The 26,434-nt window shown below is 42.7% G+C and overlaps 3 protein-coding genes across 3 annotated transcripts; 2 read left to right on the forward strand and 1 right to left on the reverse strand.

Moving 5' to 3' along the window:
* The first annotated feature begins 668 nt into the window (after positions 1-668).
* On the forward strand, positions 669-11,377 carry LOC141014205 (uncharacterized). The gene is made up of 17 exons (XM_073487905.1): positions 669-833; positions 1,488-1,594; positions 1,707-1,846; positions 2,294-2,454; positions 2,614-2,772; positions 2,871-3,324; positions 4,386-4,487; positions 5,181-5,271; positions 6,597-6,820; positions 6,901-7,143; positions 7,237-7,335; positions 7,520-7,713; positions 8,120-8,294; positions 8,396-8,552; positions 8,916-9,069; positions 9,606-9,717; positions 9,811-11,377. Exons 1-17 carry the CDS (start codon positions 813-815, stop codon positions 9,984-9,986), a joined length of 2,769 nt encoding a protein of 922 aa, XP_073344006.1. The 5' UTR covers positions 669-812; the 3' UTR covers positions 9,987-11,377.
* Positions 11,378-12,173: 796 nt separating this feature from the next.
* LOC141014207 (ATP-binding cassette sub-family F member 2) lies at positions 12,174-18,382 on the reverse strand. The gene is made up of 15 exons (XM_073487907.1): positions 17,796-18,382; positions 16,817-16,958; positions 16,457-16,669; positions 15,975-16,157; positions 15,575-15,746; positions 15,094-15,189; positions 14,912-15,014; positions 14,603-14,698; positions 14,002-14,121; positions 13,792-13,881; positions 13,591-13,701; positions 13,448-13,510; positions 13,174-13,302; positions 12,881-13,084; positions 12,174-12,785 (listed from the first exon to the last, which is right to left on the reverse strand). Exons 2-15 carry the CDS (start codon positions 16,944-16,946, stop codon positions 12,669-12,671), a joined length of 1,827 nt encoding a protein of 608 aa, XP_073344008.1. The 5' UTR covers positions 16,947-16,958; positions 17,796-18,382; the 3' UTR covers positions 12,174-12,668.
* A 334-nt stretch (positions 18,383-18,716) lies between these two features.
* On the forward strand, positions 18,717-23,386 carry chpf2 (chondroitin polymerizing factor 2). The gene is made up of 4 exons (XM_073487906.1): positions 18,717-19,557; positions 20,196-20,760; positions 20,874-21,056; positions 21,502-23,386. Exons 1-4 carry the CDS (start codon positions 19,286-19,288, stop codon positions 22,774-22,776), a joined length of 2,295 nt encoding a protein of 764 aa, XP_073344007.1. The 5' UTR covers positions 18,717-19,285; the 3' UTR covers positions 22,777-23,386.
* Positions 23,387-26,434: the final 3,048 nt, after the last annotated feature.

The following is a 26,434-nucleotide window of genomic DNA, read 5'->3' on the forward strand; positions in this document are numbered from 1 at the left end:
CTTTTCTTTCTTTCTTTCTTTCTCTCTATCTTTTCTTTCTTTCTTTCTTTTCTTTCATTCATTTCTTTCTTTCTTTCTTTTCTTTCTTTCTTTCTTTCTCTCTATCTTTTATTCCTTTTTCTTTCTTTCTTTCTTTCTTTCTTTCTATCTTTTCTTTCTTTCTTTCTTTTCTTTCATTCATTTCTTTCTTTCTTTCTTTCTTTTCTTTCTTTCTTTCTTTCTCTCTATCTTTTATTCCTTTTTTTCTCTCTATCTTTTATTCCTTTTTCTTTCTTTCTTTCTTTCTCTCTTTCTTTCTTTCTTCCCTTTTCTTTCTTTCTCTCTATCTTTTCTTTCTTTCTTTCTTTCTTTCTTTCTTTCTTTCTTTCTTTCTCTCTATCTTTTCTTTCTTTCTTTCTTTCTCTCTCTCTCTCTTTCTTTCTCTCTATCACGTGTTTTGGGGCGTTTATTCCAGTAATTGTCACTTTTCCCCGCAGTGTGGTCAGTGAAGCGTCTCCTGCTGTCACACGGATATGTTTAGTCATAGATGATTCAGGTTTATTGTCCGGGAGGCTGTTGGGGTTTGGGCCTGTCAGTCATGAGCAGTGGACTGGATTTGTAGGCCGCTGCCCCGGTGGAGGAAACCTCGAGCTCTCCGCAGTGTTGATAGGCCGGTTCCGTGTTGATATCCTGTCAATCTACGAGTCAAAGGGGGAGAGGTCAGTGCAGCTAGCATAGCAGGCTGCGCACCAGACCCAACCAGGAAGTCAACAAAGTTATTAATTAATATTAGTTTCACTTTGAGTCTCCTACATCAACCTTCAAATAACAGCATGAGTTCTGCTGCCTCTCCGGTAAGATATAAACCACCGAGCTGCGTTTGACATGACGCTGTGCTGCATGTAAATATTAGCATGCTAGCTGCTTTAGCTTTAGCCTCGCCTTCGTTCTCCATCGGCTAGCTAGCTGTAACTGTTTAGCTAACGATGTTTGTTGACAGCCCTCACTGTGGCAAAGGCACAACAACATACCTAGCGTCGCTAGCTGCTAGCTGTGTGTTAGCTTCGTATCTGTTGTTCAGTTTAAAGTCGCTGACTCGATGCATTTGTCCTGACAGGCTTTGACAGAGATTAAAACTTTGTGCTAACACTGAGGAGTTTAAAGGCGAAAGTGCAGGTCAGCATCAGTCAGATGTAGGTGGGCGTTTAATGGAGGACAGACATAGACAAATAAATGACGATAAGATGGAGCTAATCCATGCTAAAAACATAATAATAATGATAATAACCCTGTGCATATGCAGTTGTTAAATATAAACTAATCAACTTATAAAACTGTAGTAAGAAATTCAACAACAATAACAGCAAATTAAAAATGCAATATGGTTGAATTAGTGTATAGACAGCTATAAAATGGCAAGTGATGTTGGCTATAGATAGATAGATAGATGACAATACTTTGTGCTTTTTATGCCTTTTATATGCCTATATGACTCGCTTGTTTTGCAGACTATTGGGGAGTTATTCCTCATCCTGAGCGAGATGGGTTTCACAGAGGAGCAGATCCAGGCAGCTGTACAGGCGGGCCATTTCTCTGTGCCAGATGCAGCCGAGTGGTGAGTTGTCCCAGCCCTTTTTTTAAAATGCCTAGCATTCAATAAATGCAAATATCATTTTCCACAAGTTTCTCCCATAAAACTTCTGTGTCCCTCTCTTATATGTTGACAGGCTCTTACAGGGTCAGTATCCACGGCACAAGTTGGTCAAGCAGTCATCACAGCCAGCTGAGACAGCATTTTCTGCTTTCAACCCACCCAAAGAGGCAGCGAGCACTTCAGACACGCATACATCTCCTTCTGACAGTAGAGGTACAACACCAAGCAGTTTGTTAAAGATTGGGTTTGTTTTGAAGGATAGAGGACAACATCATTATAATAATTATTTAGTAGATTAATTCATTTTATTTAACTTCGTTTAACCAGGAATTCCCTTGAGATTAAAATCTCTTAATCGAGAGAGACCTGTCTTAGATAGCACAAAGTTACAGAAATTATTGATCAAGTCAAAACAGATAACAGTTGTTAAATTGACAAGGGACAGCAAAAACATAGTTTTTTTTTTTTTATCAGAGTTTTGAGACAAAAACATTAAACCATAGTGTGATCCGAAGGTTACCCATGACCAGGCTGCAGAATCTGAGAAATGTCCTGTAACTATTTTTTTGTAATCATGTAGTAGTTTTCAGTAACACTTATATAAGAAAGGAATAGTTCAGGGTGCAAGATTAAGTGTATGTTTTGTTTTTATTTCAACAGCGTCCCCTTCATTGGTGTTGAGACCATCACAGTCATGCAACCTGTCCCCGGACCCTCTACCAGTCGAGTCCCGCATCAAACAGGACAAGAGTGGCTTTGAAGAGCAGCAGAGACAGCGTGTTGCTCAGGAGGCCAGAGCAGAGAGAAAGCAAAAGAAACAGGTCAGAAGTGCTGAAAACGAAGACTTCTGCTGACGAACGGTGCAAACTCAGTCAGAGTGGCAGTTGATATTGATATTGCACAAAGAACAACATTTTCTTTAGCCTAGGGTCTGATTTGTAATCACAGAACAGAACATCTTATGTGTGTTGGTCTTCCAGGAGCGTGAGTTGGTGTTGAAGCGGATAGCTGAGGATCGGAGGAGCCTGCAGGAAAAGAATCAGCCCAGCGCCGCCACAGAGACGTCTCCCCCAAGTGATCAAGGGCAGAAACTTGGTGGAAAGGTTCAGACTAATATAGATAACAACTGCGTCCTCATGGTGAGGCTATGGAGAATTTACATTTTTGTGTGTGCATGTAGTAAATTCAATGAAACTACAGAACTGCAGTTGTTTAAACCTCATGTTTTTTGCTACAGATTCGGCTGCCATCCGGTGAGTCCATGCGAGAACGCTTCCCAGCTGATGCTCCTCTGCGCAGCGTCGTGGAGCACATCACCGGACGTCACCCCTCCCTGGCCTCCTTCTCCCTCCTTCAGGGTTTCCCTCGGAAACGCTTTGGAGAGGCAGAGCTTGCTTGCTCGCTGCACTCTCTTGGCCTCACACCCAACGCTGCACTGTGTATTCAGACCACTCCCCCAGAGACTCCGCAGGACGCACAGAGTCCTGCAGATCCTCCATCCGCGGGACACGACGAGCAGCCTCCACCCTGTGATGTGTCTCCTCAGCCACCTATCCCCGTCGTGGAAGGGCTGGGAGGGCAGGACCTTGTTCCACCTCCTCCACTGCCCAACCAGCTGTGGGAGGAGGCAGCGAATTATGCAGGGATACCTGGAGTCGGCCCTTCACTGTCAGGGCCCAATCACTTCTGGGGTAAGTATTAAATCCCATATTTAAAAAAAGGAAGTTTTAAAGAGACGGTTCACCACAAAATACAGAAAAATACTATTTACTTTCTCCAGATATAAATCTGCCAACTGTATCACTGCACAGAAGGAAGCATGCATCTATTCATGGACAAGAAGCTGATGCTCGTGACAGTGCACGATGTACATGGCTAAGATGTTACTTTAACAAGCTTAGTTAGCTCGCCTTTTATCCATGAGTAGATGCGCATTTCCTTCTGTGCGGTGATACAGAAAGAAAATAGTTCCTACATGAAAGTGCTTGTGACAACGTCTGTGGATCAAACATCCTACACAAATTATTTATAGAGTTTCAAAGAGGAAGGAGCTGCATTTTGAAATGTTTTTTTAAAGTTTTAAAGAACTCCTCACTCACTCAAGTGTCACTCAACATGGAAACATGGAAGTCTACAGGAGATGATGTTACAATCCAATATTTGCGTTTATGTTTTGATTATTAGTTCAGACCATCACTGTTTTTGTGGTCATTTAGGCGTGGCGCATTGCTTCAGATACCCATGAGCCTCTACTGCCATTATCACGAAGAACAAGCCATTCAGAGGCATAAATCAGAACGGTAGCAAATTAAAAATGTTCTGTTGTTGCTGTTGGGAAAACAGAAAACAAAACTCTGTAGTTTCTGAATTCATTCAAAATTCATCTAGAATTTAAAGAGCAGATTGAGGTTTGAAGTGTATTTCATTTATATAGCACTTTAAAAGCAAACAGCTTTTGCACCAAAGTGCTTCACAATAACAGACACACGTATATAGATACAGGCATAAAAATACACATGTATATGGTGAAGCAAGATTGAAATAAAGGCAGTCACATAAAATAGTGTAGATGCATAGCAAATGATTAATGAAATACAGCAAGTTAAAAACAAAACACATTTACTATGATAAAAACCCCAATAATTATGAAATTTGGGATCACAGTTAACGTCTCACCTTTATGTTTTTATTTCATACCGAGCTCTGTAAATACTCCAACTATACTTATGACATTACTGGTGCTGTTCAACAGGACGAGGTCAGAGGTTGGTTCCTGGAAATGCTGAGGAAGCCGCTGGCATCGAGGTTGATGAGGAACAAGATGTAGAGGAAGAACCACCTCACATGCTGAACGGTACTGTTCCCCCTGCTCTGTCTGGGGTTACTGCAGACACATCATCCCTCCTTTGACCTACATTTAGCTCCCCCCCACCCCCACCCCACTTGTCTCCGTTTATTCATCCACGCCACAGAGAACTTTTTGTTCTCCCATGCCAGAAACAGATGATGCAGCCTCTCGCTTTCAGCTGTTGGAGTAACTTTCATTCAGCTTCATACTATACGTTACGTAAGTCTCTGAGCATACAGAACATTAGACTGACTGACCTACTATGTGTGTCATATGTGAGAAAGATTAGGATTAGGAAATATATGGGTGAATGCCCCTTTCCTGTCAAGCATACATTACACATTACACATTACTCTGAACTTCTGAGCCATATCGGAGAGAACTGAGTTCCCAGAGTGCTTATAGGCGGTCAGCCAATTATGTTCATACTTTAAGAGCATGTGGTTACGTTATAGTATTCTGAATGTGTGCTGGACCACAGAGGTAGAGGAGCTCGATCCCAGCTGAAGCTTGTTAGAGATCGAGAGCAGAAGATGTTGGTTAGAGGTGTGGGATATAAAAATGCTACTAATTTTTCACTGTTAAGACAATAGGACGAGATAAATGCTCAAAGAAGTGACTTTTACTGTGTATTTATTTGCAATTCAGTAACTACTTGATTATAAGAATATCTTCCTGTCTTTTGTGTTATTTTCACAGGAATGCCAAGGCTGCCTTTCTTTCCGGAGAATAGGTTCAGAGGAGAGTTTGAGCCCAGGCACCACTGGCCAGAGCAAGGCAATCGACTCAGGTGGGTGTCCACTAAAGATGCAGTGATTTTTAGATTAAGCAATTAGTCTAATTAGAAAGTTAGTTGCCAAACTATGTTGTTAATTGATACATCATTTCAGGCATTTGTTGAATATAAGATGTCAAATATGTGTTGGTTCCAGCTGGATATGTTGCCTGTCTGTGTCATTTATGATTAAATTAAATTAAATGCTTTGGGTTTTGGACTGTTGGTTGGACAAAAGAAGCAATTTGAAGATGTCACTTTGGGCTCTGAGTGATTATGATGAGCATTTTTCACAATTTTTTGACATTGTATCGACTAATCAATTAATCCAGAAAATAATCGGTAGATTAATCAACAATAAAAATAATTAATAATTTCAGCCCTAGTGTCTAAAGATAATTGCCCTACTAGGATCTGTAATGCATGTTTTCCACTGGACTACATCTGATTTTTAGGATCTTGAGGTTGCTAATAAAGTTAAACATCTTGGTCATTTTATTACAAAACAAATGACAGATGATGATGACATTTATAGGCAATGTTGCAAGATGTATGCACAAGCAAACATGTTTTCACACAAGTTTAGTATATTTACAGATGGAGTGAAAGCATACTGTATACCACTTTATACTGCACACTTGTGGTCAAACTACAGAAAAGCAAGCTTATGGAGACTTCAAGTAGCTTATAATGATGCCTTGAGAATATTACATAAGAGGCCTAGATGGATTCCTGCAAGTGAGATGTTTGCTGCTGGAGGAGTCAGTGCTGTTCAAGCTGTTTAAATAAACCGCATGTATACATTTATTTGCTGTCTTAATGCCTCTGAAAATGAAATCATCTTGGTTTTTATCAAATATAAGGTTTGGCACTACACGCTACCAATCCCAGATGTGGAGACATTGGTACAGCTGTCTCTTTGTAAGACACTGATGTATATTACTATTAAACAAAACTGCTCAACATTTGCTCGTTCCAGCTTCTCAAATGTGTGAATTTGCTGTTTTTCTGTGAAACTGTAGTAGGATTACAGTTTCCCAGATGATTGTGAAAGTCAGTAGATTAATCAATTGCTCTTACAGCAACACCCTGTTTGACATTTTTAGGCATTATGAGTCATAATTAGACAGGAAGGTGGAGAAAGAAGATTGATAACAATCTCGAAGTTGCAGAGTGTTTTAAGTTCCTGTGGGTCAGTTCTACATTAGAAATCTGTTCCGCTATACTTTCGGTAATTGAAAAAGGAAAGGTGTGGAATACCGACCAACTTTTGCTGGCATTTCAGAGTGCATTTAAAGATGTATTACAGTATGGGCCTAAAAGACAGTTGTGTGTTTCAGGGAGGCTCCAGAGGAGGACCCAGCAGAGCCTGAGGATGCCGGAGGTCGGGTGGCGCCTGGAGCTGCAGGTCTGGCTGCGGTGGAGCGTCTTCAGAGAGCTGCACAGCAAGAAGACCCGCGTGCCTCCCAGGGACAACCATCACCCCCTAAAAGACCCTTCAGGACACCCAGCGTGCCCTCCCTATGTGCCTTGGCCACCCGCGCAACTGTCCACCTCATGACTGGTAAAAAGACATTGTAAAATACTCACTGATTTCTGTCTCATGGCTTTGTTTACTCACGTTGTCATTCTCTGCGCTCTCAGCTCCCAGCATGCAGTATAGCAGCAGTCTGGCGGGCCTCACCCCAGAACTCGCGGAGCTTCTGCTCAACCACATGTCCCGCGAGAGGCTCCTACGTCCACGCACACTAGAGCTCTTCTTTGGCTGCCCATTGCAGAAATTTGTCCTCAACTGCTACCCTTACTCCACCAATGAGCTCCTGCGGCAGCTACGAGCCTTCACAGCGCTGAAGCATCTGAGTCTGGTCAACTCTCCTCTCATCACAGGTATTGAATTTTAGCCCAGGAGTTTCTAGGCTTTTCAGATATCAGTTTTGCTTTGGCAACTTCATTTTAATCTCCTCATCTTGTTTTGTCCAGACTCTGGGCTATCAATCCTGTCCAGCCTGGTCAAACTCCAGTACCTCAACCTGGCCTCCTGTAGCAAACTGACTGACTCCTGTCTGCAGCATATAACAGGTCAGGCTCTCTACAAACCATCTTGTGAACAAGCTTCTGACTGTTTACTAGAGGGGATAATAGGCATAATAATTACAGTTACGTGCAGGAACACCAGATCTCAACATAAGCTGCTCTGTGTTAAGTACTTGCTGATTTTTGTCACGTATTGACTTGTTATTTTCCTTCTTTCTGTGTCTACAAGGTTTAAAGAGCCTCTGTTTCCTGTCTCTGGACCAGACCAAAGTGACCGATGCCGGGATGGTGCTGTATCTCCAGTCAGCGCCGTCCTGTCTCTCTCAGCTCAGCCTGAACCAGACGGCTGTGACCGAAGCCACACTGGCAGTCCTGCCCTCCTGTGTGCCACAGCTGAGGCTCCTTAGCATCAAGCAGACGAAGGTACTTCAACTTGCAATAACAAAATCACGTTGTTTTTTTTTTAATGGAGTCTGGTGGAAAGTGACATAGCAGCTGATTCTGGTTAAACAAAAAGGATTTAACTCTTCAACACAAAGGTTTATCTCTGTAAGGATCCTGTCTGTAATGTCAGAAACTTAAGAATAACAACCTCCGCCCGTCAGGGGCAAAAACAAGCACTTTTAGAGGATACACTTTGACAGTCGAAGATGCCCTCAATGACTAAGTTATAGCCATTGCAGCCTGTGTCATGGCAGCCAGTTGAGAGGATCTACTGGACCAATTCCAAAACTTTTTGCTGTCATTTACACGACAAAAGATGTAAACGTAGGGACCATAATACTGAATAATGAAAAAGTTTTTAAGAATTTCTCTTTTTTTCTGTCAGGTCAGAGATGTGTCAGCTTTGGCACAACTGTCCAGCCTTCAGACTCTCAACCTGGATGGGACAGGTGTGACAGAAGGCTCCCTGGAGCACCTCGCATCCCACCCCACCCTGTCCTCCCTCAGTTTGGCGGGAGTCCCCGTAGCGGACGGCAATCAAGCCCTGCGGATTATCTCAGGTTAGCAATTAGAAAGGAACTTTCAAAAGTGAGCAGCCGGTGGAATTGAAACAAAACTGTCCAAGTTTGTGGTGAATCACAGGTTTCTTCTTTCCTTGCAGGTCTAAAGTTGACTCAGCTGACACTCCCTGGACGACACTCTGTGACAGACAGCGGGTTGTCGTTCCTCTCTAGACTGTCTCTGCTCTCAGAGTTGGACCTGACAGACTACACACAAGTCACAGACCAGGGAGTCAGCCAGCTCTCCAGCATGACCAGGTCATCACCATACTTTATAACAGTTGTTTTTGGTACTGTGCAATACATGCACTTGTGCTGGTATCATTGCAACAACAACAGTACTGTGTTGCTTTGCTAGCCTCTTTGACAAACCAGATCTACCCAACAGTGATATCTCATTGCTGGTCAGACTAGCTGCTAGTTTTGGGTAAATTTGGGTGACATTTGTAAAAGTGTTATAGTGTTATGATATAAAACATCAAACATACATTTTAGATGGATGAGATGGATACATACGGCTTACATAAATTGTATTTAAGCTACATAACACAGGTTCTCTACTACTTCTAAGTTATTGTCTACAAACATTGTGATTTGGTCTGTTGTGTGTACTCTGTGTAGGTTGAAGAAGCTGTCACTCAGCAACACTCAGGTGACAGATGCAGGGCTTCCCTCTCTGCGGGGGCTGCAGGAGCTGCAGGAGCTGTGTTTGGACCGAACGGCAGTCACCAGTCGAGGAGTGGCCGAACTCATCATCTGTCTGCCGCACCTCCAGGTCAGTTTATTCGTCCATCTGTCAACTGCCTAGCAGAGGCTTAGTTTAAGAAATTGTAGAGAAATCATATTTGCAACTCTGTAATTTGAACCTTTTGTCATTGTAAACACCGGTTAGCTTGCATCACATTTAACCCTGGTTTTATCTAATCTAAAGGATATACTTTATACTATTTAATATAAGTTTATACACTTATTTGGATATTTTCTGCTGTTCCTAGCTCTGCAAATCAAACTCTGCTGCACTACAGCTCATTAATTTAAGGTTAAAAGTGGTGAAAATTTGATAAACCAGGCCTAAATGTGGAGCTGAGTGAAAATAATCTTTAGTCGCAGCCCTATTTTGGAGCTAATTTGGACATTTAAGGACTTTCCAGTTGGATGTACAGTTGCTGACAGGGTATTTAGGAGGTCGTATAAAAACGGTCTCCATTCATTCCTGAAGGTTTAAGAAACAAGTTAAGGCATCTGATATTATCTAATTTTATATGAAATATATTTTGCTGACGTTAATGGTATTTTTGCTGTGTTTTTCAGGTGTTAGGTTTAGCCAGCACTCAGGTGGGAGACAATGTTGTGAGGAAAGGTCTGATCCGCTGCAATCAGCTTGTTAAACTCAATCTCAGCCGCACACGGATCACAGACCACGGTGAGGCCACCCTCTAAAATCCACCACAACATATAAACTTAATCTTTTCTTACATAGCTGAACATTCTCTATGTATTTTTATTTTTTCCTCAGGCCTCAAGTTTTTGAAACACATGCATCTGGCTCAGGTGAATCTGGACGGCACCGGCGTCAGTCTGATGGGCATTGCAAACCTCCTCTCCTTCACCAACATCAGCAGCATTCGGGCCAGCAACACTCGCACCGTTTCCCCCGATGACGTCTCAGATGAGGAGTGGGCGGCCCAGTGAGCATGGATTCCCTCGGTTGGACCACACGTAACTGCACCTGAATGCGCCTCTGACTGCTGCGGTCCCCTTTTATCAGCCACTGAAACATGCTGCCAGCAGCAACAAACGTAACTGAAACACTCCTACTTGCACTGTTTCAACTGCACCTAGTGTCGCTAATCTGTCAATCAGGCACAAGTTGGAACCTTAGACGGGAGCCTTGTTTTTAAAAACAAGGCCATTTCTAACGTTTACGTATATATAATTAATCCGTATTTACTTGCATACACTGCAGCCGTTTTGTCTCTGGAAAACTCCACCTGACAAACTTTAAAGCTTTATGTGCAGCCTTATAGGTTGGAACTATGTGTGTTTCTCCTGGTTTGCACTTTTTGAGCCGACTGGTAGGAACATATTAAATGTTGGAAATATAACTTATAACACAGCATGTATTTTCAGACTGTAATGACTAACAGACTGGTTTATGTAGAAATTAAATGAAAGACTTAAATAACAAATAGTCAGTGCAGCCACATATGGTTGAAGATGAACTTTTGGAAGGATGTGAAGGCAGATAATGTCTTCCAGTAATTATTCTGTTACTTGTTATAAAAGGGGAATTCTGGTGTTTTTAAACCGCAGCCTCGGTTTTACATGTTTGGTGTGTAAATGATTCAACAAAATATTTGGAATCAGTCCAGTAGATCGCCTCAGCTGGCAGCTGTGACACATCTGTCAAACCCCCCTCTCCAACAACGATTTCAGACCTTGAATGAGACTTGTGTTTCTGGTCACAAAAAGGATATTACTACTTAATAATAACTTCTCTCTTTGTAGTAATTATGTCTATATTGTTATCAGACACTTGGAATAACAACCTTCATCTGTCTGTGGCAAAAATAAGCACTTTTACTATCTACTGGACCGATTCCAAAACTTTTAGTAAGTCCGAATGATTTACACAACAGCACATGTAAATGTAGAGCCCAAGTTTAAAAATACCTGAATTCCCCTTTAAAAGTAACAGTAAATCTTGAGCTGTTTTCATGTCATGTTGGATTCATGGAGTTCATATTAGCATCAATTAGCATTTTAATTAGTATTAAAATTCAAGAACACTATTAATCATGCTGCAAACACTACCATAGATGTCAGCTGTCTAAGATGAAGTAAATATTAATTTCAGTTTGATTGTAATAGTTACAGCTGCAGATGATTTAAAAAAAAAACATTGGCTCCTATTAGTTTATGATTGGCTTTAAATCCATAAAAATGGAACAGAATTCCCTTATTGCTCTTGTATGACAGAGTATAGTTGCCAGCATGACAAAAGAAATTGTTCACATTCCAACAAAATGTTACCGTCATGTTTTCTCACTACAGTACAAACCAAATGTTTTAAAGCATTCTGTCAGACGTCTTTGTCCACGACTGTTTTTCTTGAAAGTACACACTTTGTCAAAACATTTTTTTTTTTCCTTTGTGAGGCGAGTTTGCAAGTTATGTGAAATTATGTTTTTGAGATGAGCAGAAAATGGTTTTCTTGTTGAAATCGTGTTGTACGGTTGAAGAGATTGCCGTGTAAAATCGTTAACATGAAAAGGATCTGGTTGAAATTTGAATTTTTGTTACGAGAAACTTAGTATTTTTGTGCGGTGGTTGGCGTTTGCAAATGCAGCCAGATTTCTGCTTTGACCTTTTTTTCCCAGTTTGACATGAACACAGCTCTACTGCAAGAGCTCATAATGAAGATTTTATAACTTGTGTTGTCACCTGTATGGATGTTAGATTAAAGCTAACCGCGTCACCTTAAAACTTAGATTTTCCTTTTTTAAATGCATCCTGGAGATGCACTGGATTCATTTCATAGTTTTTATGAGTGGCTGTCATTTTACCTTCTTTTACTAGCATTAGTTATTCTGAGAAATGACAATATTTTTGGGACAGCCCAGCCATTTTCAGTTATATGGAAGAGAAGGTGAGCCGCGTACACACAATTCAGTGTAGTGGCTGTGAGATGAGGTCGGATCTATGCAGCCATGGGGCTCACGCCAGAATCCAAAGCAACTTCTTTAAATCACTTCAAGTTTTGTCCTCTTGTTTACAGAGATGTAAAATAGTTTATTTTCCCTAACAGGTTTTGATTTTTGGATACAAGTTCTGTATTCATTAAGTAAAATAATAAAGTCTTCTCAATCTAAAACGTGCTGTTTTTTTTTGTTCTGTTTATTCAGACAAACCTTTATTGCATTACATTGTTAAATAAGGCAGAACTGCTCTTTTACACAGAAAAAAAAAAAAAGTCAACTTTTAAATATCATAAAATATGACCTAAAAGCTGCTGCATACATGATGGGGTAAAACAGAACATTTGGAAAAATAAAACTTTCCTATGAAGACAGCACAATGGAATGCATTCCAAAATGCACTGAGATGCTTCAGGTGAATCAGCCAATCAGAGTGCAGCCTGAGGTGAAGGGAGAGGGAAGGGTTGGGTGGGGTTCAGCACGGTGCAGCACTGTCAAACCAAGATGGAAATACAGTACGACATGTACAAGAGACGTGCCCAATAAGATGCATAAGAGATTGTATCAGTTCTACTTCGGACGTTTCCTGCAACGCAAACACTGCTCGTCCCCGCAGGAGCCCGCAGGTCAAATCCATGATGCAAGATAAAGGAGTGGCTCAGAGTGTGATGTTTATTTAGATGTCATGCGCTTGCTTTTCAATCTTTGATTTCAAGTGCTCCTTGTACGCCAGGATGTCCCTGTTCCACTTCGTGATGGTTTGATTCTCACACACCCAGATCTCCTGAGCAACCTGGAGAAAAAGATGAAGGTCATGATGGTGTGAGATACAACTGGTTACATAAAATCTAATTTACAGATAAATCCATTAAATGATGGATGATTTACCTGTTGAATTAGCCTGAAGTCGTGGCTAACTAGCATCATGCCGCCGTCAAACTCGTTGATGGCGTCTGCCAATGCGTCGATGGTCTCGATATCCAAGTGATTGGTCGGCTCGTCAAGGAACAGCATGTGAGGGTTCTGCCAGGCCAGCCAGGCAAAACACACCCGGCACTTCTGACCATCTGACAAGTTCCTGATTGGACTGACCTGGAAGACATTTCAGGTGTTAATGTAGAGACAGTTGCAGCGAAATAAAAAATAAAATGATATAATCTGGAAGAGTGCCCCAATCCTACCTGCTGTTTTCCTGTCAGCCCGTAGCGACCGATGATCTTCCTCATCTCCTCTTTTTCTTTGATCTCAGGAAAACATTTCATCATGTACTCCAGGGGAGACAGGTCCAGCTCCAGCTGCTCTGTCAGATGCTGTAACACAGGCAGATACATAGACATTTAATATCATAGTAAATATACTTTCTGTAGAAGGTCTAGCAGAGCTTTATTTTTGCCCTGAAATGTCTTGTCATTAGAGGGGTGAAACATGCAGGAGTACTGAGGCTCAGTGTTTTACCTGGTGATATCTGCCAATCTTGACGTGAGAATGTTTGCGGATCATACCATCGCAGGGTAGGAGCTGCAAAAACACAGAATGAACTTTAATCCTCTGAAGACAGCTGCAGCTTGTGGGATAATGGGCAAATATGCTGTGCCTACCTCTCCCATCAGCAGCTTAAGCAGTGTGGACTTTCCTGCTCCGTTGGGTCCCACCAGAGCCACTCGTGTATCCAAGTCAATACCAAACTCCAGGTTTTTATATATGTGCGGCTATAAGAAACATTAACATAAGTGAGTCTGAGAAACGTATCTACTGTTAAGTGAACAAGGCTTTTGTCCATGCTGTATTTAAATACTCACCGTGTTGTCGCTGTACTTGAAGCTCACATTCTGAACCATGATAACAGGAGGGGGAATCTTCCCACAGGGAGGAAAATAAAATGACAGAGTCTGTGGGAGACAAGCAGACAGCAATATTATAAACGTGAAACCATTTCACAAAATGTGAGTCACTGGGTCTGAAAACTACTGAAAGTTCCTTAAACCACTATTTCAACCACATCACAGTACCTTGTCATTCACAACTTTTTCAGTCAAGCCGGATGCCACCATCTTCTGCAGCGTCTTCTCTTTGCTCTGCGCCTGTCGTGCCAGCTTTGCAGAGCCGTGTCCAAACCTGGCAATGTAATTCTGCAGGAGGGGGGTGTAAATAGAAAATTTAGATCTGAGAATTATTTCGAATTTAATTTTTTCTTTCAAAAAAGTCACCAGATTTTAAGTTGAACAATGTGTTAAGCTGAGGTGGTAAGCCACCCAGATCCTGACATGTGATTAATGTAGTTAAAAAAGGACAGCCTAAACATTACCCACACTAAATAGTTCTTCTGTGTGAAATGGCACCTCTTCATTTGAGATATTAGCTAATGCTTGACCAATATGGCCAATCTCAGATAAATTGAAACTGTCAATCACACTAGATCAGTGTGCTAGGTACCGCAACAAAAACGGTTCTTTTGCTACCATCCACAACTTTTGACAATGGAAACGCATAGAGAACCGTTCTAATGTGCTACGAACTGAACTGCTTTGTGGAAATGGGGCCATAGAATGTTCTCTGAACTACCCATTGTGTGCAGTGAAAACTTTCCACCACATGGTGTCTCTCATTTACCTTCATATGTGCTATCTGGTCCTGTTCCCAGTTGAAGCGCTTCATCTGGTTTTCTTCCAGCTCCTCTCTGGTCTTCACATACTGGTCATAGTTACCCTGAAGCAGAAATAGATTTGCACGATCATCCAACAGGGCGGCACACATAATTAGTAACAGCCCACCTCTAGTTTCCTTATTTAGGATTAGGGACTCACATATGGAAAAGTAAATTCAAGATACTTTGTAAAGATGTTCCAAGGGATGCTGAGGCTTCTAAGATTTTGCTATAAAAAAAAAGGCACCAGCAGTGGTTTCAGCCAGTGTTCTTACCGTGTAGTATTTCAGTTTTCTCTGATGCAGGTTGATGATGTTGGTGCACACACCATTCAGGAAGTCTTGAGAGTGTGAGATGAGCACGAGGATTCGCTTGAACCTGACGACAAAAAGCAGGATGAGCAATACACTTCAACTGTTTGGACTCATTTAAGGGATGAAGTAGGGTGTGAACTTACGACTTGAGCTCCTCCTCCAACCACACACAAGCATCCAGATCCAAGTGGTTGGTGGGCTCATCCAGCAACAGCATGAAAGGCTTGATGAACAGGGCTCTGAACAAATAGAGGATAGTCATTTAAATTCCATTAACACAAACCTTTTTTTCCCGTACTCTAGAAACACAAAAGAGAATAATAAAGCCAAGGGGTGACTCAGCAGAATCAGTTTAACACTACAATTAAGGGAGGAATCCACATATGGACTACTCCACTTCCATGGCTTTTAATGCGTAACCAACAACTTTGTTAGCTTCCACAGTTTAACTTATAAAATGGCGTAATTCACAGCACAACATACACTTTCTGAACTAGCTTACCACAACTCAATTTGAATGCAGCATTTTACAAATCAAGGCAAATCAGAACCATTTTGAGACAGAGGAAGGATGTGTCACATAATGACACTAAATGGCCCAATACTAAGTGCTTTAGTCTTCACCTGGCCAGAGCAACACGCATCCTCCATCCTCCACTGAAGTCCATCATTTTCTTTTGCTGCATAGCAGCGGTGAAACCCAAACCGTGGAGGATCCGAGAGGCTCGCACCTCTGCTTTGTCTGCATCCAGCTCCTCCAGACGCTCATACAGCTCCATCAGCTTCTCACACTCGGCTATGCAGGGGTGACAGAGAGGCATTAGTATTAATTTGTTATAAACAACTCTGCATTTATGTTCCCTTGTCTTTCATGCAAATCTGTTAGTTTGACTTAGCAACACTCAAACTTTGTTGTGTTTTATGGACTTTAAGAATTTTATTTTCAGTTTGCTCAACTATTTTGTTCCGGTGACAATAAATTTAATCTCTACAGTTATTGCATAATACATCACATCTGACTCACAGTCCACAGCAGCGAGTCTCTCTGCCTCCTTCTCCAGCATAATCCTCTGTTCATCCACCTCCATGACACAGTGCAGAGCCGTCTTCTCACTGGGTGCCATCTCCCGGGTCAAGTGGTAAATATCAATGTGCTCTGGAATGGGAATCTCACGATGCCCGATGGCTGACAAAAGCATGGACTTTCCTGGCAGATATAAATAGATAAAAGTTATTTGTCATGCATGTTACATCCAAAAATCTTCCCTTGCAACATCCATCCCATTTCTGTTAGGGGAAACTTTGAATGAGCAAATTTGTATAAGGAACAGGTTTAGGGGGAAGTGAACTAATAGAGTAGTTAGTATGTACTGTTATTTGCGTTGAAGGCTTGTAGGTTTAAGGATGTCCAAGTTCCCAGAACAGCAAAGGAGAACATTTTATCTGTTACTGGGAAATGTACAGGCCACTGACTAGCAATATCTTATGCCGGGAGGGACCATTTACCTGTGCCATTAAGGCCAATGAGCCCATAGCGTCTGCCTGAGTTGAGCTCCAGGCTGGTGTCCGCTAAAAGTTCTTGGCCATGGAAGGTGAGCGACAGGCTGCTAATGTGGACATCAGTGCTGTTGGGGTGTGAGGCCAGAACGCCCGTCACTGCCCGTGCCTCGGTCTTCGCCAGCTCAAATTCATCCAGCTCCTTTGTTAAACTGGCAACGCCTGTCAAATAAAGGATAAAAATATAAAATTCCTGCCAATTAATTTGCTTACATTTGAAGCTAAACATGAACCCATCTCTGGGATGTTGCAAGCCAAATAAATCACAGCAAAGTCTGTAACATTAAGACAAAGATGAGTCCCTCTTACCATTGCTCTCTTCTCCATTACTCTGGGCCTCTGATTGTTCACCCTCCTCATCAGGTTTCTTTGTACGCTGACGAGCTTTAGCAGCCTCCTTCTTCTTTGCTGCCTTCTTCTTGGCTAAGTCGGATGGCATGGTTGTGTAAGGCTATTCAAAGGCAGAAAATAAAAAGAAGAGACACACAGATCAAGATCAACAATCTTATTCTTTAGTAATATCATGTTATATCAGGAAAAAAATATTACCCAGACTTTAAGTCGTTCAATGATTTCATTTCATTATAACCAGCCAAAATTACCGAGATTGAATCTGGGTAAAAGTGGCTAATCGCTTCAAGAATGTAGCGCTTGGAGCGGAACCAGTGTCCTTAACATGCCGGCATTTCATCTCACGGTTTAACTTACACGTACAGCCGGTTTCAAAACGGACTACTGTCAGAAAAGACCGAACACGGTCACCAGTTAAGCCTGGGGATCGATGATGATGGTGGTAATGCCAACCAAAACCGATTTTTGGTCCTTTTCTCAACCACCTGCTTGCACGTTGGGCTCCTCACATTATGAAGCCTGAACGCTAGCCCAGCTGTTGCTAACGGCACTTTAGCGGATGCCGCTAATATTAAAAGCGGATTTGTCACTTCTCGATGAATTAGCCGATGACGGTGCTCGAACAGCTGCGTGAGCCGATTAAGACAGAATGTCGCACACGGGTGTAATTTCAGAACAATTTCGATAAAGTGGACATTAGCGGCGTTAGCTCTCTGGCTAAGCTAACAACGGTGGCTAGCTAACTACCTTTACAAGTGACAGGCCCGAGCCGCTAAAGCTAACTTGACGCAAGGCCCAAGTAGCGACGACAAGGTCTAAAAGGCGGCTAACTCGGCGTTCAATTAGTCTTCTTCGAGCTCAGATGTATTTGAACATAAACCCGTGTATATTCCCCGCTAGAGCCGTAGTTGTCAGAAACCATAAATATCATTCTTACCCTGAAAACGGATGTCTGGTCTCGGGAGCACACTGACGTCTCGTGTCCACTTTTCGCCGGGTGGATGTAGCCGATCGCCAAACCGCCAGACGGACCATATATGGTCAAAGGGGCGGAGAGACAGGAAGGCCACGCCCCTTCTGGTGGGACTGCAGTAAAATGTCCATTTGCTGCTAAATTAGTAACAGTTTTAATGGAAAGATCGTTAAAATGATGCGATTAATGGCGAGGATTAACTAGTACACGGACTTAACGTGAGGTAAATTAACCTGACATTGAAAGGAGAAGGCTGGTGTGACGGATAGACGATCATCTTACTAAGGTGCTGTAACCACACTGATAAGGATTTTAAATGCATCTTTTTTCAGCATCACCACAGGGATCCGTTATGTGAACATAGCTTTAAGTTTGGATATTTTCTTCCCGTGGTCTTGACTATTCTGTGTCAAGCAGTCCTTATCGGAAAAACACAGGTCCCTTGAGTCAGTCAGAGGTGATGCTGCAGCAGGATACGCTCATGATGAGGGCAAAAACGACGTGAGAGGGACGCTATTTCGGTGTGTGTGTGTGTGTGTGTGTGTGGCACTCAATTTTTGAGGAAGTCAAGAAACTAAAAGAAATGGACGACATATGCACGACTGTACCTGATGGGCTTCTACCACCTGTGTCAACGATGGAAAACGGGATATATACCTTCGAGTCAGCGTTCGTGGAGACGGACCGAGGAGCGACGTATCTGCACTAAAACAAGGGACGCGGTGTTAGCATGCTAGCTTGCTCTTTGATGTTTGTTCCTCCGGCACACAACGTTGCGGTCGAGGTTTTAATTTCCGATATAGAAACTTTCGTGTCCTCCTGCTTTGAGTTTTTTAATCGGCGACCAGCTAGTTCAACGTCAACCCAGGCTCAAACTTTACCAGGTTGACATTTAGCGTATTGCTACATTAGTTAGCTGAGTTTAGAGACGGCTATTAGCGTTATCGCTAGCCAAAATTAGTTAGGCTAATTAACGTAAACCTTAGCTCCAGCGGCTATGAACACACGGAGAAACGTCACGCAGTCATTATGACATCGACTAGCATAACCAGCTCGGTGTGTCAAGAGCAATAAACCTTAATGACATTAAGCTATTTGCAATAATTGTTCTCTTAAAAGGACAAACTCAGTTTCTTTACAACAATTTGGGCATCTTCAGGTATGAAGTTGAAGCTGAAGCTGCATTTTTTTACATTTGAGAAAAATGTAACGTGTCGCTCTGCTAGCTAGGTAATGTTCAGATATGATCTGTGCTTGATTAGAAACTTTATAACGACTACCTCAACAAGATGGGACTGAGGAAGGAGACACCATGTGACATGCGAGGCAATTTTCTGCCTGTGTCATCAAATTAACTTTCCTCAACGTAGCTCCCTGTGTTAAGCTCGGGCAGCAGAGTTGGCACATTGGACATTTTTTCCAGCTCCATCAGCTGTAGCTCATAACTGCCAGATATGCGTCTTTCCTCACTTTTGGCCCTGTTCAGGCCTGCTTTACCCCTTATCCTCGGGCTGTCACTGGGATGTAGTCTGAGCCTTTTGATGGTGTCCTGGACACAAGGGGATACCGATGACTCCTGTGGAGATGAACTGGCGAGTGGGAGGCTTTTCCTGGGCAGAGGAGATGCCCAGAGAGACCCGAGGGATGGAGCTGGAGATGATGACTTCCAGCCACGTATCGTGCCCTATCACAAGGATCCCAACAAGCCACACAAGAAAGTCCTCAGGTGAGTGTGGAAGTCATGTCTTTGTCAAAACACCACAGTAATGCTCTCCACATTATATAAGGTAGAGATTGTATAAATAACAATGCGAAAAGTCTGCGTCGATGATATAGACAGAGATTTAACACATTTAAAGACAGATTTTTAAAGGGAGAACCATATTACAAGACTTTTTTTTATCTTGATTAGTTTTAAGTAACTGAAGACAATTTGTGTCTGGATTTACATTACTTAATTCTCCATTTAATAGGCTTACATTTAAATCTCCCCTGCAATAAGGTAAATGTACTGAGAGCCGAAGGATAAACAGTATACAGTAGCTCAGACGTGGAGATCAGACCTGTTGACTCACATAATTCCTCCTCCTTTTATGTCTCATGTCAAATCCTAAAGCTGATTATTGGCTGGAAACACTTCACAAATACAGGATATTTCATCAGATCTTTCACGTTTTTTTAATGTTTGTCTTAAAATAGGTTCAGAGCTTTATGTAAATGTGTTTGAGGCCATTGAAGTCTGTATTTCTTGTGATGGAAACACGTTGACAGTTAGGAGAATATATTGCCTTTATTCTGTTTGTTTTTTGATGTCCTCTATTGTTTTTGTTCTTTCTGTTAATCTTAATCCGTCCATCTCCACAGAACACGGTATATCCACACTGAACTGGGCATCAGAGAGCGCCTGCTGGTGGGTGTGCTGACCTCTCGGGCCACCCTCAACACGCTCGCCGTGGCGGTGAATCGAACAGTTGCCCACCACTTCCACCGCACCTTTTTCTTCACAGGCCTGCGCAGCCCTAAGGTGCCTCATGGCATGACTGTGGTAGCCCACGGTGATGACCGTCCAGTGTGGCTTATGTACGAGACAGTGCGTCACCTCCATCAGCACTACGGCTCAGACTATGACTGGTTCTTTTTAGCCCAGGATGACACTTACATGCAGGCAGATCGTCTGTCAGAGCTTGTAGGCCACCTCAGTGCAGGTCAGGACCTGTATATGGGCAGGGCGGAGGAGTTCATTGGTGGAGAGGAGAAGGCACGCTACTGTCACGGGGGTTATGGCTATCTGCTGTCCCGCAGTCTGCTGGCCCGTCTGCAGCCCCACCTCGACACTTGCCGTAATGACATCCTTAGTGTGAGACCCGATGAGTGGCTGGGCCGCTGTATTATTGACTACCTGGGGCTCAGCTGTGTGGAGGTGCACCAGGTAAGAAGTGTGCATGGAAATGATCCATTATTATTTTTATCAATTTAAGACACAGTTTTATTGGCAGAATATGCACACTAACATCTCTTTCGCAATGGTTGTCTGCCTTACAGGAAATGACATATCGTTACTTTGAGCTCGGCAAAAATGCAGATCCAGAGCGTGAAGACAGCATACAGTTTAAAAACGCCTTCACAGTCCACCCTATATCAGAGCCAAATCTCATGTACCGCCTGCACAAACGCTTCAGCCAGATTGAGCTGGAATGGACGTACCTACAGATTCAACAGCTGCAGGTTTGTAATACTTGACACTGATTAAAGGTTGTTTGTGTTACTCATATCTGATGGGACTGTGTCAGTGGGCTGCTTCGGGGATGGTAGAGTTCTGTGTGAGAGCGTAGAGTTTGTCCTCCTTTCCACCACACCCACCTTTTGAGAGCCAAGGCAGAAATTCCTGACTGATACAATATGTAAATATATGTCAGAAAGCCAAGACAAGAGACTGGGTGTTTTGCTGGGGCATGAGTGTTACATTCCAGTGTCAACATCTTGTGGATTTGATCTACTTAAGGAGTCTCATTATGTAATTAAAGTAGCTGCTAATGATAGCTAATTAGCGCTGTTTTGATCTGACTTGAAATAAACCACAGAGAAATCTCATAGTGTAGCAAAGGGAGATGTTAACACAGTTTAGACAGTTTGCTCCTTTACGTGATGGATTTTTATGTGTACTCATCAGATGCAGATCAACAACCTGAGTGACCGGACACCAGAGGGTAAGGACGGAGTCACGTGGCCGATCGGAATCAACGCTCCCTTCAAGCCAAGAACCCGTTTTGAGGTTATAAACTGGGAGTACTTTACTGAAGAGCATATCTACTCGTGCATCGACAGCTCACCCAAGTGTGAGATGAGAGGGACCGACCGCGCCGATGTAAATGCAATTCTGGAGATCGCAGTGGAGCGTCTGAATGAACACTACCAGCCCCAGCTACGCTTCCGCAAGCGTCGTCTTCTTAACGGATACCGGCGCTTTGATCCCACCCGAGGTATGGAGTATATTCTGGATCTTGCACTGGAAGCTTATACCCAGAAAGACCACAGTCAAGTCATTGCCAAACGGGTAAACTTGCTACGACCTCTAAGTGCAGTTGAGATTATCCCCATGCCCTATGTGACGGAGGCAACGCGCGTGCAGGTCATCCTGCCTGTCACTGCCCAGGATCAGGACTATGTTGGTAACTTCCTCGACATGTACGTGATGAACACTTTGGACACCCATGACAATGTTTTACTCACATTCCTGTTCATTTATGATCCGTTTGACGCTCAGCGAGTCAGCCAGACTGATGTGTTTGCTGGCATTAAGGCCATGATAGGGGAGGTGGAGAAGCGCTACGGAGACGTTAAGATCCCCTGGATCAGCGTGAAGACGGAGGTGCCCTCGCAGGTTAAGCTGATGGACATCATCTCTAAGAAGCACCCAGTGGACACGTTGTTTTTCCTGGCCGGTGTGTGGACAGAAGTCAATGCTGACTTCCTGAACCGCTGCAGAATGAACGCCATCAGCAACTGGCAGGTCTTCTTCCCCATCCACTTCCAAGAGTACAGTCCTGCAGTCGTGTACCGCGACCAACAGCCCTCAGCCGCGTCCTCCTCTTTCGCTTCAGAGTCACTGCGAGATGGCCACTTCGACCGCCACGTCTTTGACGAGGCTTGCTTTTACAATGCAGACTACATGACTGCTCGGACCAAGATGGCTGCCGACATCTTGGACAACGAGGAGCTGCTGGAGAGCATGGACGTATACGACATATTTGTGCGTTACTCTGGGCTGCACGTCTTTAGAGCTGTAGAGCCGGCGCTGATCCAGAAATATGTGCGGCGAGCATGCAACCCACGGTTCAGCGAGGACATCTACCACCGCTGTGTCCTCAGCAACCTGGAGGGTCTGGGGTCGCGCTCACATCTTGCCATGGCTCTTTTTGAACAAGAGCAGGCCAACAGCACCTAGAAGCCTGGAGTTCTTGAGAGTGGACCTCAAACATACCAAATGGACTAAAGGATACTCACACTGAAAATGTGAATTGTAAAATGATACTTGTTTATCCACACACTGAAATTCTTGCCGATGTGCTTGGCACAAAATGCTCAGAATCAAATAAAGACAGCACAGTGTTGCGCATGGACACTTTGACTCAGCAAATGTTTGCTGATGCAATTTCCTACTTGTGTCCTCCAACTGAAAACCTCTGGGTTCTGTGCTTATGAGGACCTTGGACTTATGAGTCTATAACTTTGAATCTGTCATGTCTCGACGAATTATGAGTCGAAGAGGTGTCTTTACACATTTCACTGAACGTGGACTACTTGTACTCTGCCATTGATGTATTCTCAAAGGAGTCCAGCAAGAATATTTATACTCTTTTAGAGAAATATAGCAGGTTGTGTCTTGAACAAAGGCCTTCATTGTTAATAATTATTTGAGGAAAAAACTTGAGCCATAAGTCTTCTTTAATGGAGATGTTTAAAGTAATACTGGAAACAATCCGAAGCCGTTGGCTGCCTTTTCTTTAATATATGTTCTTTTTTTAAGAGGTATTAAAGAGTGATATTTCTGCTCACAGTTGTTTCCTCATTCTTACTATTCAGGGTGTGTAGAAATGCTTGTTTCAGTGTCATTAGACACAAAGACAACTGTTTATGGGATCTGTATGCAGCATGCTTGAACAGTTACACCTGAGGTATTTGCTCTCTGAAGAAAAGGCAAACATGGCAGAAAAATCAGTAATGATGGCGTGTTCATACTGAGAATATTACATCTTGTAGTCTCTCCGGTTTGCCCGAAAGCTTTACTGCAGCGCCTGGAGGCAGTGAACAGTTTGTTCCGAAGCAGCCTGCCCCGCCTCGTCTCCTCATATTAAGTCAGTAATTCTCCACCCCGGCCCGGGCCTCCCTGGGTTTTGGCGAGTATTTAGTATGAGTGTGTCTTTGGGGAGAGAAGTGAACCCAGTGCCCAGAGGGAGGGTCGTGTCTACCTAGCCAAGGTCCGCTGTGGCGTGGGTGGTTAACCTTCACAGCAAGATGGTTGAACGAGCTGAATGGGCCTACTTCACACGGGCCTCCTCTCCCTCCTCCTCCTCTCTGAAGGGGCAAGACGTTCACGCTGAGGCCCACTGACCTCCCCCAACCCACAAAACTTCTCCACCGGCTCGGGAGAATAGTGGAGCAGCAGAGTGAAAGAGGCTCTTTCTGAGGTGCAGTCAGCATTACAGCACTGCTGTAATGCGCTCTGGAAAGGCCTCCACCTGCTTCCTTGTGGTGAGGTCAGTGAACAATAAAATGTCTGTATGCTACCTCTGAGAAACATCTAGCTCATGCAGGATATTTAACCCAGCAATGAGAGTGAGCACAAAATCAACACTCGACCAATGCAGAGTATGAGAGCGTTCTTTTTGTGAGCGGTAATGAGCAGGGCTGCACAATTATTACATTAATTGGACGCTAGATTCTTACTTAAAGAAGAAATGAAACTTTATTTGATGTCATTTATGAAGTGAAGTGCTGCTGTGGTTGAAGAGTTTTGGAAATCAAAGGGCGCCTTTCAGTAATTTTGTCCCGTAAATGTTTCAGAATAATAACCACTTACTAAGGTCACAACATGTTTTGCCGTTTAGACATAATCACAGAGTGCAGGTAGGTTAGTCTCCTTGTGACTGTTGTTGCAGACTGGTCAGGGATGTGTTGTTTTGATGGCAGCGGTAAAAGTACAGCTGTCCGCAGACCTGGAATATACTGTATGCTCATCTGATGTCTTCATAACAAATCAGCTCATGCAGTGTAGAATTAAACAGAGCAAGACTTACACCGATTAGCCAGAACATTAAAACCACTGACGAGTGAAGTGATTAACTATGATCAGCTCATTACAATGCAATTTTCTGCTGGGGAAAAAAATGTAATATTCTGCTGGGAAACCTCAGGTTGTGACAAAGAGCTCAAGGTGTTGATCTTGCCTCCAGAGTTCCCAGCTCCCAATACAGTCAAGTGTCCATGGGATGTCCCTCAACAAGTCCAATCATGGAGGCCCCACCTCGTAGCCTACAGAACTCAAAGGATCTGCCACCAACGCCCTGGTACCAGAAACCACAGGTTACTCATTGTTGTATTGTTATGAAAAGATCTGTGTAGGACATGAGGAAATTAACTGCCAACCACTTCCTTTACACAACCACCTCCTGCGTATAAATTACACAACCTCCATTTTCCTGCATGCTCTGGTAGCTTCAGCGCTAGGCCAAAATGTTAGCATGTTGTTTGACATGGCCATAAAAAATTGGTAGATTTGAGTTTTGTCGACTCTGTCCTGAAGATTTGTGTGTGTGCTACCTTTATACCTTTGTGTATTCAGCAGTGTTCACCACAAAATAAGAAAGGCACATCAACCGCTCATGAATTACAGTATACGTATATTAGTTAGTAAAAATAGCTTAAAATTGTCTATATTAAAGTTTTTGCATTTGTCCTCCAGACAGCCTGAAGGCAAAGGTTTTAACACATATTTTATGTCTTTAATTAAAATGGACAAAGTGCATTAAAACCCCAATATTGAATAACATGCAGCTCCATGATCCTCTTCTGCATTAAAGGTGCTGTAACGTGGACAAAGATGACAAGAAATGTCTTGACAGAATGTGTGAAAACAGATCAATGGACAGATGTCTCCATTAATTCTGTGATTGTTCTGTTTATGTAGCAGTAATTCGCTATATGCTATATAATCAAGTGAGAGTTAAGATGCTGCGAAATTGTAGTTCAAACACTGAAACACAGATATGATGACTAGGGAGAAACACACCTTTGTGCCAGAGGTAAAACTCAGCATATGGAAAGGAAAGCTTGAATATAGCAGTAATACAAGGTCCTGAGTGAATTACTCATCAAATATACATTTGTTTAACACTGCAGCAGCAAATACAGTGATATTTACAGAGTCAGAGAGAAATATTGTTTATCTGACCACCATCACCAGTTACTTTAAGTCTGTGAGTTGCTAGCAGTTCAACCGACTGTTGAACCTTAAATAACTGTTCTGAGCCGAAGGAGGTAACGCAACATTTAGAGAAAGGTCCAAAAAGTGAATATGTGTAGAAGAACTTTTTACCACCATCTTTCCCTCGATCTCACGACCCCTCAGATTTGTCTTGTGACCCTTTGAAGGGGGGGAACCACTGGGCTGAACTACCTGACTGCCACCATCGTAGTCAAAACTACTGTAGCTACAACTCAATCAGCTACGACAGGGAAATGTTACTTACACGATAATCTTTTTTGATAATCTAATAATGTGACACACTTAATGCATCAGTGATAAGTGACCATTTTTAAGTAATGAGTACTCTTAAGTACGTTTGCTTATAATACTTGTGTAATTTTACTTGTCTTGTTGTTGACTTGTGGACTTTTACTTGTAACAGAGTACTATTATGTTGTTATGTTTATGTTGCTGCATGCATATTTAAGTATTTCCCTGTAAAACAGACATTATGTAGCTTACAGAGAGCTCAATTTTACACAAATATGTAAATCTTTGCAGCAAAGCACAATGAAATCTGTGGTTTAACTCAAGTTTTGAGGTATAAAATGTGAAAAAAAAGACACTTCAGATATCA

Source organism: Pagrus major, chromosome 19, assembly GCF_040436345.1.
Source record: "Pagrus major chromosome 19, Pma_NU_1.0".
Lineage (NCBI taxonomy): Eukaryota > Metazoa > Chordata > Actinopteri > Spariformes > Sparidae > Pagrus > Pagrus major.